This window comes from Nannobrachium achirus, assembly GCF_963921795.1.
Source record: "Nannobrachium achirus genome assembly, chromosome: 23".
NCBI lineage: Eukaryota > Metazoa > Chordata > Actinopteri > Myctophiformes > Myctophidae > Nannobrachium > Nannobrachium achirus.
Window position 1 is genome coordinate 35,566,728 of NC_137830.1, and position 17,787 is coordinate 35,584,514.

General features: G+C 42.7%; 1 protein-coding gene across 1 annotated transcript in view; it reads left to right on the forward strand.

Moving 5' to 3' along the window:
* aldh1l2 (aldehyde dehydrogenase 1 family, member L2) overlaps window positions 1-17,787 on the forward strand; it is a 31,987-nt gene continuing 14,200 nt past the window's right edge. The window contains exons 1-10 of the mRNA XM_080754574.1: window positions 1-222; window positions 1,706-1,850; window positions 4,374-4,608; window positions 8,058-8,223; window positions 10,490-10,591; window positions 11,264-11,353; window positions 12,027-12,161; window positions 12,896-13,021; window positions 14,208-14,299; window positions 17,385-17,532. Of these exons, the coding sequence (XP_080610700.1) occupies window positions 175-222; window positions 1,706-1,850; window positions 4,374-4,608; window positions 8,058-8,223; window positions 10,490-10,591; window positions 11,264-11,353; window positions 12,027-12,161; window positions 12,896-13,021; window positions 14,208-14,299; window positions 17,385-17,532 (1,287 nt within the window). The 5' untranslated portion in view covers window positions 1-174. The remainder of the gene's footprint in view (window positions 223-1,705; window positions 1,851-4,373; window positions 4,609-8,057; window positions 8,224-10,489; window positions 10,592-11,263; window positions 11,354-12,026; window positions 12,162-12,895; window positions 13,022-14,207; window positions 14,300-17,384; window positions 17,533-17,787) is intronic.

Here is a 17,787-nt window from a genome sequence, read left to right on the forward strand (position 1 = left end):
GGCTGTCACCCAACGGTCACCAACGCGCTCACATCGCCCACTCAGGCAGGTGTGTGTTTGTGTGTCACTCACCAGGAGGAGAGGAGCGCACGTTGCCCTGCCAGTGTGGACTACAATTCGGCAGCATTATTAATCAGATCGGGGGGGAAATAAAAACAAAACACCGCCATCATCATGTTGTGGACAGCGAATCAAATCATAAGAAAATTCTCCACGTCCTCCGTGAGTAGCGTTCACGACTAGTATGCATGCAGTTGCTGTTGCACTAAAAAAAATGATCTTGATCTGTGTGTTACCATGATTGCACGCATCTAACGTTAACCTAATCTATGTGCACTTCTGTGACCTGTGCCAGGACACAATTACAATATTAATGCTTGATTGGTTATATCACATTTTATCTTAGAATGGCAGATACATACAGATCGCAGGCCAGCCAGCCATGAAACACGTTTGATTGCCAATTGCCACGTTACTACTGGACGCTTACACTGATTCATTTCAGCTTACTGTAGCCTACTGTACAGTCCACATTCAGTGGAGTTGCGTCAGATCAGCGTAGCAGTGGAATGGAATGCTCTGCGATTGACTGTCACTAGCTTAGCCTCAGCCTGTCGTGCACATAAGCTGCAAGTTAATGTCATTGTGCTTAGCCTATATAATGAATTGCTCAGAATATTGGACGACAATATTGATATGTATCATGGGTTCTATGCAGTTTGGTTTTGCAAGCTAAGGCTGGCTGCAATTTACGTTTTATTTATTATTCATACGATCGTTTGCATTGTCACATTTTGAGCCATATCCCCTCCTTGCAAATTAATGCAAATGCCTAGACTGTGCCTCGTGGATTTAACAGTATCATTTATTTCTGCATGGGAAACCTGACACCTCGCTCCTTTGAGTCCACTGTCCTTTCCATTTGTGGCGTTGTATTGTACTGTTGTCGTGTTGTGCCTTCTGCAGCCTCACTGGACAGTGCTGCTCAAGCAGCTCACCATTGACTGTATAGTAAGCCCAGGGGTCTTCAACGTTGTCAGGCCAAGGACCCCTTAGTTGAGAGAAAGATGAAGCAGGGACCCCCACAACCTTTCCATAGTTTCATTGTTTGACAGCACAATCATCAGTGTATGTTGAACTTGAACTGCAATTAATAAACTTGACCTTTGACTCTCTACTTAGTCTGCTCTTTTTCCCCTCTACACCAAACCTCTTTGCCAAAAATAGCCGATCTACAAGCTACAAGCTCACAACGCCTCGCAGCGAGGTGTTGTGAGCTTGTAGATCTGCTACTTTTGTCTAAAGTTCCCAGAATATGGACACTAGGGTTCAAGTGGTTAATATAAAAAAGAAGATTTCTATCACTAACAGGTTTCTATCACTCAAAGATTTGGAGGACCCCCTGTAGTAACTCTGAGGACCCCCTGTTGAAGACCCCTGTAGTAGCCTATACAGTCAATGGTGATGTATATCATACCGATGACATTGGTGGCCGTTGAGCTTGCCAAAACTTGTTTAAATTGGCCAGAGGCAACTTTAAGGCAAGGTGTGGTGTAAATGCAGAGGGAAATGTCACTATGCATGCTTTAGTCAGATTTGCAGTGCTACTTGACAAAGGATAAACGACTAAATTAAACGTACCGTCTCGCCATTTATGGATATTTCCATTGCGTTTGAACGATCGTCTGTTTGTTCTTTTTTACAGCATTACTACCAAAATAAGCTCAAACTAGCTCTGATTGGCCAGAGCTTGTTTGGCCAAGAAGTGTACACCAACCTAAGGAAACAGGGCCACAAAGTGGTGGGCGTGTTCACCGTGCCAGACAAGGATGGCAAGGCAGACCCACTGGGTGAGTCACCTCTGTTAATATTTCTCTCCTATATCTATGATCTATCACTGTTTCTTTCAAATGTCAAGGTCTCCCCTTAACTCTGACATTGTACAAATGGAATCGAATGAACCTGTTGGGGTTCATTTGGTTCCATTTGTACACTGTCAGAGTTATAGACTTGTGGGTCAATTTAGACCCCCTTAAAGGAACCTACAGAGTCCCTGGAATCCACTTTGAGAACCACTGATCTATCATCTATCATATCTGATCACTGCCCAGCAGGCTATTGTTAACAGACAGGGAGAGTGCCGTCAACGAACCAGTTGGCAAAGTGAGCCTTGTATGGTAGCCTCTGCCATCAGTGTGTGAATGAGTGAATGTACTGCACGTTGGAAAGCTCTTTGGATAAATGTACGATTACTATCTGGCTGTCAAATGGTAACCGAAATAGTGGGCACCTGAGAACTCTGGGTGCCATTGCTTATTTTTATTTGTATTTTATATTGACATACGGTACATTTTATAATAGACGTGTCAATTGCATATAATCATTTATGCATCGAGCATGGTCAAATCGATCATGTATTCTTCACATTATAAAAATTTGGGTGCCCACAATGTTAAGTTGCACACTAGACCTGTACTCGTTAAAACTACCCAAAACAGGACAGGTTGCCTAATCCAAGTCCTTCAGAGAGCCTGAGCACGCTGGTGGAGCGGTGGTGATGGGGCTTCAATGCGTGCCGGAGGATCTGAGAGGTTGTTGCTGCGTGGGCCTTCGTTGTTCTCACAGAGGGTCTGTGGTTGAGGTAGATGCGTGTTGACTCTGCACAGTGCTCCTGCACAAAGACACGCTTTTATCCTGCGTTAGCTGCGGGATAGTGGTTCCATTGTCTGGCCAGGGAGAGGCCCTGTGTGGCCTGGGAGATGCAGAAGCGAGGTGAAAAGTCTACCACCGACCGGACTGGGCCTTTGGTATGATGCAATATGCCCCAGATGAATCATCATCAACTGGACCCACTGAACCCCTGCACTCTCCCTCCATGATCACCCACCTACCTACAGTTTACACATTTTGTCCCCCCACTCTTCCATGTTCCTTCATGAAACATTCGTCGAGGGGTTTTGGTGCCCTGTCTCCTTGTTAATTTGGAATTTTGGCAAAAGTTGCAGGCTTATAGCAACTCATTTGTACCAACTAAGCCAAATAACCCAGGCCCAGAGGGGTCACAGCATGGACCTCATTTGAAACACAGAACACCATGCTTACTCCTGCTGGTTATAGTATTTGTGACTGTGAGGCCAAGTTTTTTTTCTCTCTCTCTCTCTCTCTCTCTCTCTCTCTCTCTCTCTCTCTCTCTCTCTCTCTCTCTCTCTCTCTCTCTCTCGCTTCCTCGCTGATAATTGACCCCATGTCACCCATGGCTCTCCCTCTTAGAGGGTGTGTGCTTGTGTATTGCAACACTTGTGTGCCTGTGGGTAGAGCAGTTGGATCTGGTCATCAGAATCACATGACCAGGGGGCATCGTGACACAGTGAGCAGGCTGCCCTGAAGCGAGCTGAACTGGTCATGGACCGAGCGGAAACCCAACTCACTGACATCCAAGATGCATATACTGCTGCCAGGATTGTAGCACTGTTTTAGGCCTGTTGTATTTTAGTTTCGTTTAGTTTATTAGCACATCATATAAAACATGTAACATTACATATACATGGGAACAAAATACAGTGTGAGGAAAGGAAGAAGCCATCAGGCTTATTTGGAATCCTTCCCTTAATGGAAAAGTTAATCAAATTACAAATTTAAAAGTTGAATAAGAACAATACAATAGAATACCACAAAAGGGGCAGCTGTGCAATAAAGAGATAAAAACACAGAAACTGCACAAAAGAACAAAAGATAAGAGAAAAAGAAAAAAGAACATTAAGATAACACATCAGTAAACTAAATCATGTTGACTACAGTAAGGACGAAATAAGATATAGCTTTAGATGTTTTTTGAATACTGGCAAGGATATTGATGACTGTTCCACAAATGAGTGCCTCTAAATTTGATAAATGATTGATGTTTTGAAGTACGACAAAAAGGTAAATCAAAATCATCCCTTTGCCTTGTAGGGTAGGAGTGAATGTCAGAAGTTAACTGAAAGAAATTATGAAAAGATGGAATGTCTTGTTTGCATTCTTTTAATTTAAACATAAACAAACAGGTTTGTAGACTATTTACTTTGTCTATAGGCAACAATGAATATTTAATGAAGAGAGGAGCAGGTGGCTCATATCTATTTGACTGAGAAATCATTATTTTTTGAATGATCAGTATTTTTGTTAAGAATGATGGACATGTTGCAGCCCAAACAATATTACAGTAACTAATATGTGGGAAGATTAAGCTATAATAAAGTGTTAAATGGGACGAACTTGTATGACAAGTAGAGCCCCAGCTTGGGAGGCCTAGTTCAAACTGATGTCAAAACCTGACCTCCTTCAATATCAGTTATCTTCTCTCTTATATCTCTCTCTCTCACTCGACTCATCAGCGGCGGCAGCAGAAAAAGACGGGACGCCTGTGTTCAAGTTCCCACGCTGGCGCGTCAAGGGGAAGCCCATTCCGGAGGTGGTGGAGGCGTACAAGGCGGTTGGGGCCGAGCTAAATGTCATGCCCTTCTGCTCACAGTTCATCCCCATGAATGTCATCGATAACCCTAAGCATGGCTCCATCATCTACCACCCATCCATCCTGCCGCTTCACAGAGGAGCGTCAGCCATCAACTGGTGAGTTACGGATTAGGAGAGAGGGTATGTTATTGTTGCGTGCTTGTCTGTCTGTCTGTCTGTCTGTCTGTCTGTCTCTCAAGACTGTGTATCTTTGGGGACATCAAGCATGTGGTTGACAATGCAAGGGTGAACAGTCACTTAAACATCCTAGGTGATACAACGTAGGGATACAACATTTTGGTCAATCTGACCTCTAAGCCTTTGTTTCATCTCAGCAGATTTGTTGATGTAGTCATCTGTTGTGTTGCATATTCTTTGGAGTCTGTAAAATTGGCTTTTTGGTAGATCTTTTTTGAGGGCGGGTGTGCGACTGTGCACTGTCTTGGCCATATCAGTCACCTACATATATGGGACGCCTCACGCCCCTCTCCATGGTAACGGATTGGCGTGGTGTTTTGTTTGGCCCTCACCTCTCTGAGAGTTATCATACAGTATATACTGGCTGTTTGCCAGTTGTTTCTTTGGGGCTTTTTATGCCTTTATTTGATAAGATAGTAGACTGACAGGAAATGGGAAGAGAGATGGGGAGTGACATGCGGCAAAGGTCGTCCGTCCGGACCTGGAATCAAATCGGTGACGCCACAAATCCCATGTGGTATGCGCCTGGACCAGTAGGTCAGCTGGTGCCCCAGCCAGTTGCTTCTTTATGCCTGATGAATATGAGCGACCAAAACGTTGTATCCCTTAATACATCTTTGTAAGTGAAGACAGTGTGTATCTGCAGGACTCCCGTTTTTGCTCTTTGGCTCCTAATCAAAATTGGTTCGCATCAGAGGAAAAAGACAATAAACTTTGACATTCACTTACTCATTTACACGGTTTATGGCTTTCATTTGAGGCTGGTCCAGATTCCACTCATTACCAATATATAGGCAACTACATCTGTTTGAGTGGTGTAATCAATCATGCTAGAATTATACCTTTTTTTTTTTTTGCACCACGCTTATGTCGGTCCGAGCCACCAGAAATAAGCAGTAGTGCTCTGCTCAAATAGTCACTATAAGAACTGCAAGTAGTCTGGAGTGTGTGAATTTAGTAGCAGTGACATTCACAAATCGTAGTTCTGTGTCTTAACCTCACATGGCCTTGACACAGACAATCTCCAAGGAGCCGATGAGGTTTTGCTTAATGACTTGAAAGACTAAGGAAATATTCACATTATTTGCAAATCTATGTGGCATGTTAATTGTAGCTTATCAAAATAAATGACAAACATCAATGTCATATAGGGCTGTCACGATATGACATTTTACATGACGATTAATTGTCACTCAAAAATTGGCGATTAACGATTTAATTGTGTTTTTGTCGTTGATAATTACATTTCTGTTTGGCTTTTAGGCTTTGAAGTTGTACATGGTAGATATGACACATAACCTAAATAATATACAAAGAAATTACTGACATATTTGACAACTTACTACTTGTGAGCTTGTAGATCTGCTATTTCCAACATTTTTGACCTTTTTTTAAATATATGAAAATTTTTCAACATGGAAACGATTATGAAAAATAATCACGATTATGTCAAAAAAAATCACGATTAGACGATTATGTAATAATTGTGACAGCCCTAATGTCATACAGTATGTTGTACAGTTCTATAGGCAGTTTTTGGGTTTGATGGATTCAGGCTATGTAATAGGCCCTAGGCAGAGTGGGCAGAGGAGAGTTTGGTGCTACAGTCAGTAACTGGTCAGGCTTATAGGTTTGAACCAGTTCTGGCTGACCTCCATGTTTTATCTGTCTTTCTAAGAAGCTATCTGTTCTCTGCCCCCGTTATCGTGTGTGTGAGCGTGTGTGTCTAAGCCGGTGCAGAGTAGAGATGCAGCCCTCTTCCAGAACAGACAAGAAAATACACATTTGTGGAGTGTTGTTGGCACCAGATATACTACTGACATTGTCATCATAAAGGTTGAGAACCAGTGTTGATTTTGTCGACTAAAACTATGACGAAAAATGTTTGTCGACTGTGTTTTTTTCACTGACGAAAACTAAATAAAAATTAAACAAAAACTAAGCTGTGGTGACTAAAACTAAGACTAAATATATTGACAATTTCGTCAACAAAATAAAAACTAGACTAAAACGTTAGGGAGGGACTAGTGGAGAAGAGAGTAATTTTATGTTTGGTTGCTCTCAGGTGTTGCGTGCTGATAATAGCCGATCTACAAGCTCACAACGCGTCGCGCTGTTGTGAGCTTGTAGATCTGCTATTTTCAGCACACAACCAAGTGTAAAATCAGTCATTACGATGCCATCAAGGCCTGCCAAAAAAGATTTTAGTCGACTAAATCAACTGTAGATTTAGTCGACTAAAATCTTATGATATTTAGTCGACTAAAAGTAGACTAAAACTAATACTTTTCAGGTGACTAAATTATGACTAAAATTAAATTACATTTTATTCAAAAGACTATGACTAAAACTAAATAAAAAAATTCTGTCAAAAACTATACTGTTGAGAACCACTGGTCACTCTAGCCTTGGTGAATGACAATGGTGTTCAGACTAGTCTGTGTTTGTGTGTGTCCAACATGGCCAATGATCAAAACGCAACGTAATCTAATCATGGCTGAATATTCAATTAATCATTATATTAATGTCAGTAGAATAATTGATTTTGATTTAGGTCAGTCTTGCACATCCTTAACACATTGACCGCCATTTTAACATACCTCCGTACTCCCACCTGCCATTCGTCTCCATAGACTTCCATGTAATTGGGTGTGCACGGATCATGCACACCCATGCCTAGATAATGCACCACGTGTGTCCACATTGCTCACAGCTTTCAAACAAAAAAATCCGAATGGAAATCCGTTCAGGCATTCATGAGATAACAGCCACTATGTTTAACAAAGATGGCTGCCAAAATGGCTGCCATGCTTGAAAGATGGGGTTGCTATGGGGGTTAAACATGCAATTTCGCGATTGCTATCATGCCTACTCCATTTTTGGGGGTCAAAAAAAAATTGAAAAAAAAATTTTTTTGAATTTTTTTTTTTTCTTTTTTTTTTAAATTCTCGGGACTATCGGGCCTGGCGGGGAAAGACATTGGAATAATCTCGGGACTATCGGGCCTGGCAGGGAATGAGTTAATAGAGTGTTTGAGCTTGTCGATCGGCTAGTTTTTTCTAATTGTCTAAGTATGTAGAGCCTGATGAAAGGAAATTTGTATTTGTTAATAAATTATGTGACCCTTTCAGTGTGATGGGCCTAAACGTGGTCCAAATTACTATTACTAATGAGAAATTTGAAAGCTTTTTTTATGCAGCAGCATATTACAGCATACTGTAGCCACCAATATCATCAAACCATTTTGTCCTTGTCTGACTCCCTTTTATCATCTGCTTATCTTGGTTGTGTTTATGACACAGTTTTATGACGTGAAAGGTTTGTGGCTCAGTTCCATGTGTTTTTTGTGGTGGGCTATCATCAACCAGGACCCTGATCCACGGTGATAAGAAGGCTGGCTTCTCAATCTTCTGGGCTGACGATGGTCTGGACACTGGGCCCATCCTGCTCCAGAGATCCTGTGACGTAGAGCCCAACGATACCGTAGACGCCCTCTACAACCGCTTCCTCTTCCCAGAGGGCATCAAGGCCATGGTAACCATACCCCTGCATCTCACCATCTGCAAGCCCCACTGACGATTTGTTCAAACCAGTCTGGTGGGTTGCATACTGGATTTTCTGTCAAATACACAAAGGTTAAAATTAAGCAAGCATTTTATCAGATTTATTATGTTCTACTGGCTCAACTCCTATGTTCTCTCACCATTACGTTTATTTCTATTCTGTACACAAACGTACCAGTAAGCGTGAGAACAGGACCATACAGAGGTTTTGCTTTTGACACAGAACATTTCTTGGAGCTAAGAAAATAAATAAAAATACAAACTAGGCTGTGAACTGTGTTGGAAGATCCTGGGACAGTGATAGACTCTAAATTGACCTTCAAGAAGAACTGTGAGTCAGTGTATAAAAAAGGATACTGTACTCGTTTTGTCATAGAAAAGCTCCTTTTATTAGGATTTTATTAAATCAATTTGTCTTTTCCCCCATATGTCACAGTTTGCTAACCTGTCTCTGGAAAACCAACATTTTCTAATCCAATTAGTCAATTGGGCTAGTAAGCTTATAGGTGAATCTCAGCTCAAGCAATCAGTTCTTTACTCCACACAGCTTCCACGTAATTGTCTCCACCAGCCGAAGGCATGGGGGAGAGTATGTTTTCCCCTCCGTCCGTCCGTGTGTCCGTCCGTGTGTCCGTCCGTCCGTCCGTCCGTCCGTCCGTCCGTCCGTCCGTCCGTCCGTGTGTCCTCGCAGTTTGTGTGCGCCTAATCTCAGTCGCCGTTGGCCCGGTTGCTGCCAAAGTGAGCACACACATTCCCTGGATGCCAATCTAGAACCTCTGCCCTAAATTTATCAAATGGGCCTTGTCTAGCGCCACCTGGTGGCCGATGTTCACAAAACACATTTCTGTGCACTACTCTTACAGATTTTGACCAAAAATCCTACATATCGGTAGGCAGTATCTAGACAGTCATGTGATCGACACGGATCTGTCCGATTTTGCATATTCCATCCTGATTGGCTAAGATTGGCTTCCAAAGTTTGTAGGATTGAGCCGTTTTGAACAAAATGCCTCAAATCCCAAACGCCAAGTGCAATTATCATGAAATCGCGCACACACGTTCCCACTAGGTCGAGGAAGAAATGCCACTTCAAATTTTTGAAATCAGCCTCATGGTGGTGCTATAACAGGCCGATTTGTGGTTTTACCTATAACTCCACCGATCAGTTTCAAACTTTGTAAGCGCACTCCCTAGAGGCTAAGGATAAACCTTTGCCCTGCATTTTTCACATCAGCCTTTTATAGCGCCACCTTTGGGCCGACTTATATAAAACACATTTTTGGATATTACTCCTTGAGATATTATCAAAAAATCACGCAAATCGGTACACAGTATCTCTATAGTCATGTGATCAAGTCCGATCCGTCTGATATTTCATATTCCATCCTGATTGGCTAATATTAGCTTCCAAAATTTGCAGGATTGCTCCGTTTTTGAACAAAATGCCTCAAATTATCAACGCAGCTTGCGATAACCGTGAAAGTTGCCACACATATTCCCACTAGGTCAAGGAACAAATGCTACCTTTTTCACATTGGCCTGTTATAGCGCCACCAGCAGGTAGACTTTAGCAAAATACATTTTTGGAACACAATGCTTCAAATCATGCATGCAGTGTCCGATTGCCATGAAAGATCTAAGGTGAAGAACATATGCCACCCTTTTTACATTGGCCTATTATACAGTAGCACCACCAGGACGCACTAGCCTGATTTCAGACTCAGCTCACGCTTTAGTCTGAAACTGTGCCCTGTTCTGAGCGATTTACGGGGGACTTTTTTGCGAGCGTGCACGCGCGTGTCCGCGCGCGAGTGATCGCGACGCACGGTGATCGAGACGCACGGTGGACGCGACGCACCGTCGGGGAGTGTGTGTGTGATTGTGTGTGTGTCTCTGTCTGTGCCAGTGACTGCTTCCACACAGAACTGCGACCAGAAACTTGTAATCAACATTAAACAGCTTGGTGAAATCAGTGCGCTCGTGCGTGTGTGTGTGTGTGTGCCTTCCTCAGCTTGCCTGTGTGTGTGTGTGTGTGTGTGAACTTCGTTTGAATCGTTTCTCCTGTTTGGACAACTCATTTAGCTGCTAATAAATACATCTTGATCTTGACAACGTACTCGGTTGGATTTTAGACAGAAAGACCTAATAAAGACGCATTATTAGAATTGTTCTCTTGCACTGTGGACTGAAGTGCTACACCTTTAGTGACTGGCCATTGATGTGTGTCCATGGGACAGGTGGAGTCCGTTCAGATGATAGCTGATGGCAAAGCCCCTCGTGTCACCCAGCCAGTGGAGGGAGCCAGCTATGAAGGCATCCAGAAGAAATCCAACTCCAAGGTGAAGTTCATAGACACGTGCACATGTGCACATTCCTACACAAGTTCATGCCTAGTGCCTGCCTACCCAGTACAGATATACATGTACAGCACTAAATCATGGGATAGAACAACATTGCTGTGAACCACATTTACCCTAGTGTCCCTATTTTGGACAAATGTTCAAGCTTTTTACATTTAAATAATAGCAAAAGAAATTGCAGATCTTCAAGCTCACAAGCTGTGAGCTCATCTACAAGCTGTAGATCATCTATTTTTACCATGCGACAAAGTATACGCATAGGGCTTTAGCGGTTAATGAGCAACACTTGTATGCATTCCTGTCCTGCTGTTTACTGAGCAAGCAGCTCGGGGCCACAAATGGGTGACGTTTGTTTTACCAGGAAAAGAGAAGGGGTGGGGCTGGATTTTAGAGAGTTCTCTGATTTGCTGCGTGGAGAACCACGTTGCTGGTGTTTCCTCATACGCTATTCTTAGGCTGGGATTCTTTTTTTAAAGGGTCCGCTTACACGTGTTGCACAACTACAGTCAGACAGCTGTTTGGTGTCTCTCTCTGTCCATTACTAGAAATGTAGCAAAGCACTAATGGAAAGCACTTTTGGTGCGTCAGCATTTTCTTGCCCCCGCCCCCCACCACCACCACATTCCATTCTGTCGTCTTTCCGTTCCCCAGGTCAACCTAGCCCAGCCGGCAGAGGCCATCCACAACTGGATCCGTGGCCATGACAAAGTTCCCGGTGCATGGGTCGTCATTGATGGTCAGGTGTGTTTCTCTCTCACACACACACACATACACACACACGCACACACATACACACACGCACATTGTTCAGTTTTTACACACACACAAATGGATATGTACATGTCAGACTTCGCACTAGGATTTTAAACTGCCGGTCACTGTGACCGGCATGATTAAAATTTACCGGACATCTGAAAAAAATACTGAACATAATCATTTTAATGCATAAATTACAAGCAGGTGCACAAACATAGCCAATATAGCAACAGTTAAAGTATTAAGCCTACTGCATAGTTGGGACTGAAAACGAATTGAATAAAAAGTAGTAGTAGTAGGCTATACAAACGTACTGTACAGCTTCATCTTGCATAAGGGAATTAATTATATTGGACTATAATTGCGCAGGCTGTGTCTGCATGTGCACATACTGCTTTCACAACAGGTGTTTCTGTTGCATCATGTTTCATGCCAACAATACAATACCATGTCTTGACTTTAGAATAATGAGAAATTGTCTAAAAGTCGGGTCTGCGCAATTGTTTCATAAGGTTGATAGATTCATCTAGCCAGCAATCAGACAGCGATAATAATAAATTACCATTGGTTTTTCAATCGGTCAGAGTGTCCCGGAGGAATTTTATTTTCCCGTCTTGGCCATAAGAAATCACTGCTCCCTCTGCATGTCTGTCCCCAGCCCGTGACGCTGTATGGCTCGTCCCTGCTGTCTGGATCGGTGCCAGCCGGTCAGCCGCTGGAGATGGAGGGGGCTTCGCAGCCGGGCCTCGTCACCAAGAACGGACTGGTCCTGCTGGGGTCTGACGGTAAAGCGGTGAGCAGTCCTGTCCTCCCACCGGTTGAATAGAATAAACCTGGAGCCTGGCCTGGGAACCGACCGGGCCAGTGACGTCGCCTCTGTCGGCTGTAAAGAAATCACACCCAGTGTGAATGAGGGGTGCAGGCTGCACAAGAGCAGCGCTGGGTGGCTGCTCACATAGACAGACAATCCATGAACACTGTTGGAGCAGCAGGCACCGCTACAAAAAAAAACAGTGTTCATTTTGTCGACAAGACTAAAAGACTACAAGATTTTGATATTTTGTCGATAAGACTAGACTATTAATTGTGTTATTCAAAAGACTAAAACTAAGACTAATGGCTGTAAAAAATAACACTGATATGAAACTGCAATGATATTAAAGCCAAATACATCTTTTATGTATGGTTTAGTTTGACCAAGTAACAGGCAGTAGAAGACAATGACTTGTTCATAATTATGTGGTTATATTTAGCCTAAAAAAACTATCCTAAAAGACAAAGACTAAAAGACTAAGACTAACCCCAAAAGACTAAGACCAAGACTCAAATGTTTTGATATTTAGTCAACTAAGACTAGACTAGACAAAAACAATTTCAAAAGACTAAGACAGGACTAAGACTAAATGGTGGTTATTCAAAAGACTAAGACTAAATCAAAATTTGCTGACAAAATTAACACTGGTCATTCAAACACGACCTAAGTGAACACATTTTTCCTTATGTCCCTCCCTGCCTCCCTGTCTGCAGGTCCTGGTGAAGAACCTGCAGTTTGAGGATGGAAAGATGATCTCCGCCTCAAAGTACTTCTCCGCAGGAGAGAGCTCCAGTGTGGACCTCACTGATGATGAGAAGAAGATGGCAGAGGAGATCAGGGTAAGTTACCATCCATTGATCTGGATCAGGATACTGGACTATAAAAGATTATAGTGAAAATAGCCGATCTACAAGACACATGAGCTTGTAGATTGTCTCTACGATGGTGTCATGCTGCAAAAATAGACAAAGTATAAATGCTTATGCTTAATGTTGTTAAATTTAGCTAATGTTATTCAATGTAAATTTGTAGTTTACCGTAGTGTTGTGTCGTTACTAGGGATGGAGCCCTAAACAAGGGTAGCTCGATAACCCGATAACAGATTTATTGAGTACCCGGTATCAATAAGCTTTGGGGTTATCAAGCTTATTATTGAGCATAGCGGCCTATGATGTCATGTTTAATCAATCAAGACAAGAGGCGATCAAGAAATTATTACAGTGCTATCCATAATATAAAGCCATTTAACACTTATTGCACAGTAATGAATGATTGTTTTAATGATATTTGTTACTTTTGTCAATTGTCATCTTCATAGATTGTGGTCAGCAACAAACTCACAGTCGCAACAACTGGCCAATAAAGAAAGATACTAGTTATGTTCTGAATTTGTCACATATCTTTCCACAAAATATTAGAAAACGCTCAATAGTGGGCTTGATAAAAGCCTGACTCAATAAGCAGGATCAATAAGGTGCTCATTATCAATAAAAAATTAACAAGCTCCATCCCTAGTCGTTACAGGAGATTGTCTATGTACTGTACAGTATGTATAGGATAATGGTAGGGCTGTCACGATGTGACATTTTACATGACGATTAATTGTCACTCAAATAATTGGCGATTAACGATTTAATTGTGTTTTTGACGTTGATAATTACATTTCTGTTTGGCTTTTAGGCTTTGAAGCTGCACATGGCAATCATGACACATAACCTAAATGTACAAAAACATTACTGACATATTTGACAACTTTATACTTAAAAAATAACATTGATAGTGGAAATAGCCGATCTACAAGCTCACAACGTGTCGCGATGCGACGCGTTGTGAGCTTGTAGATCTGCTATTTCCACTATTTTTTTCATTTTTTTTAAAATATATGAACATTTTTCAACATGGAAACGATTATGACGATTATGAAAAATAATCACGATTATTTCAAAAAATCACGATTAGACGATTATCTAGTAATTGTGACAGCCCTAAATAACGGTGGTGATTAGGAATGGCTTTTCTCAACAGGCCGTTTGGAAAGCCATCCTCAGCAATGTACCTGCCATCGAGGACACCACCGATTTCTTCAAGTCCGGAGCTGCCTCTATGGATGTGGTCAGGTGAGGCACGGGGCTGTAGCTGAATCCTAGACGGACTACATGTTGACCTTTGACCTTCAAAAGGCATGTACCACCGAGTTGCTCCACAGTGGCTCCTCGGTGCCCAAGAATAGAATACTGCGCTTGTTTTGGGGCTTTCCCAAACATGTATTCAGTAACTTTATGGATGTGCTGCTGCTGCAGAGCCTTTCTTAGAAAGAGCATGCATGGACCAACTAAACATCTGTAGAAAAATAGTGTTTGAAAAAGAGAAGGAAAAGAAATCACACCCAATGTGAAGTGAGCGGTGGTCGTGCTTGCATAACGTCTTCAATTGGTAATTGGTGATGTAATACAGGCTACACACACACATATTGCTATGGCAAAACACTGAGGAAAACACATTGCTATGGCAAAACGCTGAGGAGAAGTGGCTACAGACACACGCACAGCCACTCTTAGGAGCGGTTTACCACTGCTCAAAAACATTTCTAGATATCAGTCTAGATACAGTATACTATAGGTATTTTGGTTTCATAATATAATACTGTGATATAGCTTAAATGTTGTGTTTTCCTAAATTACATTAAAGTATTTCCTTTTTCTGAAATGTTCCAGTGAAATGAACAATGAATGCCCCCACCTACATGTCCTTTTAGGAACATTAGCATCGTATATATTATGTACTGTATGTCACATAACATATTATGCGGGAGTATACCTAACATGCCACCCTGAGGCGAGCTTAGAGAAAGCAGTTCACTAGACCAGGTCGTGCAACAAGGGAAGATGCTAACCAGATATTCACATGGGTATATCCACCTCAGGTATAAATACATAAAAACGTAGTAGAATAGATAAAGGAACAAAACTGTGGTGCAGGGGCGTCAATTGGGTATGGCAGGGGTATGCAGCTGCCATACCCTGGGTCCAGGGGGGGAAATAAAAGTTACTTTTAAATATAAATCCATGAATGTCTTTTTGTCTATCTGCGCTGGTTATTATGTTGTTAAATTACAGTGAAATAACTACAAATGCAACATTTTACAAAATGGTCACTTTTACAAGGTATTATGATTATATTCTCCACACTTGTATTCTCCCCATCTTGACAGAATGGTATATACCCAGGTTCCGCAGGTCAGCTGCACAGGTGCAATGCATTATTAGTGTGGTTGCCCAACAGGGCAACACACTATAGTCCTAGGGAAACTTTATTACTAACTAGGGTAACCAAAAGTTTGTCCGCTATCTCCTCCCACAGTTTTTGCGCCACACACTCGCGCCATATGTCAAATCGACCGGCTTCGTCGGGAATCGTGTGCTTGCATTTTGCTAAGAGAAAGGTTGTATAGTTTAATTGATATTAATTTATTAGTGAATTAATTTCCCCCATTGACTTATAATGGGAATCACAAAAACTCACATTCATGTATTTTTCTCTCGCAAACCATAAGGTGTACAGTTTCAAAACTTAGAGAGGAGATTCATAATGATTTCAAGGATTAACTGAAAAATAATTACGTCAGTCGGCCTCATGGTGGCGCTATAACAGCCCACGTTACGTTTCGGCCTGTAACTCTTGAACCGTAGGTCGGATAATTAAAATTATTTTTTCCCTGGATTCCTTGGGTCATGACGCATCTCGAGATATAGGCCCCACCCATTTGCGTCAGGATAGATTTTCCGCCATTTTGAATTATCTTCAAAACACACTTTTTGCTCCTTTTCCCACATATTTTCTACAAATGTCATAAAAATCGGTACACAAGATCTCTGTAACCATGCAATGAACATAGTCAAGCGATATTTCCATAGTCCATACCGTTCGTCCGTAACAGGCTTCCAAAGTTAGCGGGAGGGGCCTGTTTCGCAAGAAATAGCCATAGATGACAAACAAAACGTCCAGTCAACATCAAATTTTAACCACAAGTCGGGGGTGGGATATTCAACGAATCCCCAAAAGCATTTCCCCTTTGACCCATAGGGGGTGCCACAAACGCGCAAAACGTAACCGTTTCATGCCAAAACGCATTTTTCAGGGTGGAACGACTCTCAAAACGAAACACAAACGTTCTCGGGGGTGACATGGCGAAATAATCGCCTTGCAGAATTTGTGGGAGGAGCCTAGCCGTATCCTTACATCAAGAACGCAGGATCCCAACGGCACCTTTTGAATCGCGCGTCGCACGGCCCCGACGGTATCCGTCCCGACGTCGTCTCCCTCGGGCCCCGGCGTTTTCCTCGGGGTCCCGGCGGCGCACCCCCGCCACTCGCGCCGGGGCGGGGCGGGCAACCACACTCGCAATTTCACAAATTGCAAATTTTCTAGTTGTTAAAGCTGTACTGTGGAAGCTGCTCAACTAGTGGTCAGTAGCGGTATTGCCGGAGTCGCCACGGCCGCCGCGAGCACCTCCGCCTCGCCGATACGCATCCGTAGAGCCGTCTCCCGTCATTTTTAGACCAGGATTGAGGGAGTAGCAAGCAAGATTCCTTCACCAATGTAAACACAGTTGCTGAGGGAAGCTACTTCCTTTAGAGACAGCAAGACTCGCTGTGATTGGCCGGTGGTGTATGATCTGCGCTGTGATTGACCGGTAGTGTATCATGTGGGAGATGACATCATTTTGCCGGGAAATTCTACCCCCCTCACAACTCATAGAAAACATATAAAGAGAAGGCTTCAGAAGCTGAAAATAACAGAGTGGGTGTTCTAAAACTTTAGCGATTTAACAGTTAGGACAATTTTAAGATTTGTTTTATAAAAAAAAGTTACATGGTATAACTTTAATTGTGGCACGTTTACTAACATGCTGAGTTTAGCTGCACTTGAACAACCATTCCAGGCTGCCATATCCAGCCCAAGAAACCGTAGAAACCTGTGTAAAGAACTGAAAAAAATAGTTTTTTATCGGACATTGTTAAAATAGCCGATCTACATGCTCACAACGCCTCGCAGCGCGAGGCGTTGTGAGCATGTAGATCTGCTATTTTCACAATAGAACCGTGTTATACAAAATGTAATGTCTCTTTCCCATGAGGACTCCCATCGTTGCCATACCCTAGCTTTTGCTGAACTGACGCCACTGCTGTGGTGTGTTTTCAGGCTGGTGGAGGAGGTGAAGCAGAAGTGTGGTGGTGTCCAGCTGCAGACGGAGGACGTCTACATGGCCACCACCTTCAAGGACTTCATCCAGGTGTTTGTCCGCAGGCTGAGAGGAGAGGATGACGAGGAGGAACTGGTTGTTGACTACGTGAGTCAGATCTGCTTGTTTAGTTTCACATTAGTCTCGCGTGGCCAGACTGTTGCCTCCGCGATTTGGGCAAATGCTCCCGGCATACAGTCTGGCAAACGGAAATAGAAACGATGAGTGCGAGATAAGGCGGATGTGACGCAACCGCTCCCTTGGTGCAGTAGCAATAACATGTCCTACTGGAAGCGTTATGTCTCCTTTCAATATTTCTGGGGGTGTTATTTTGTCTTTCTCTGGTGTTATTGGTATTACCTC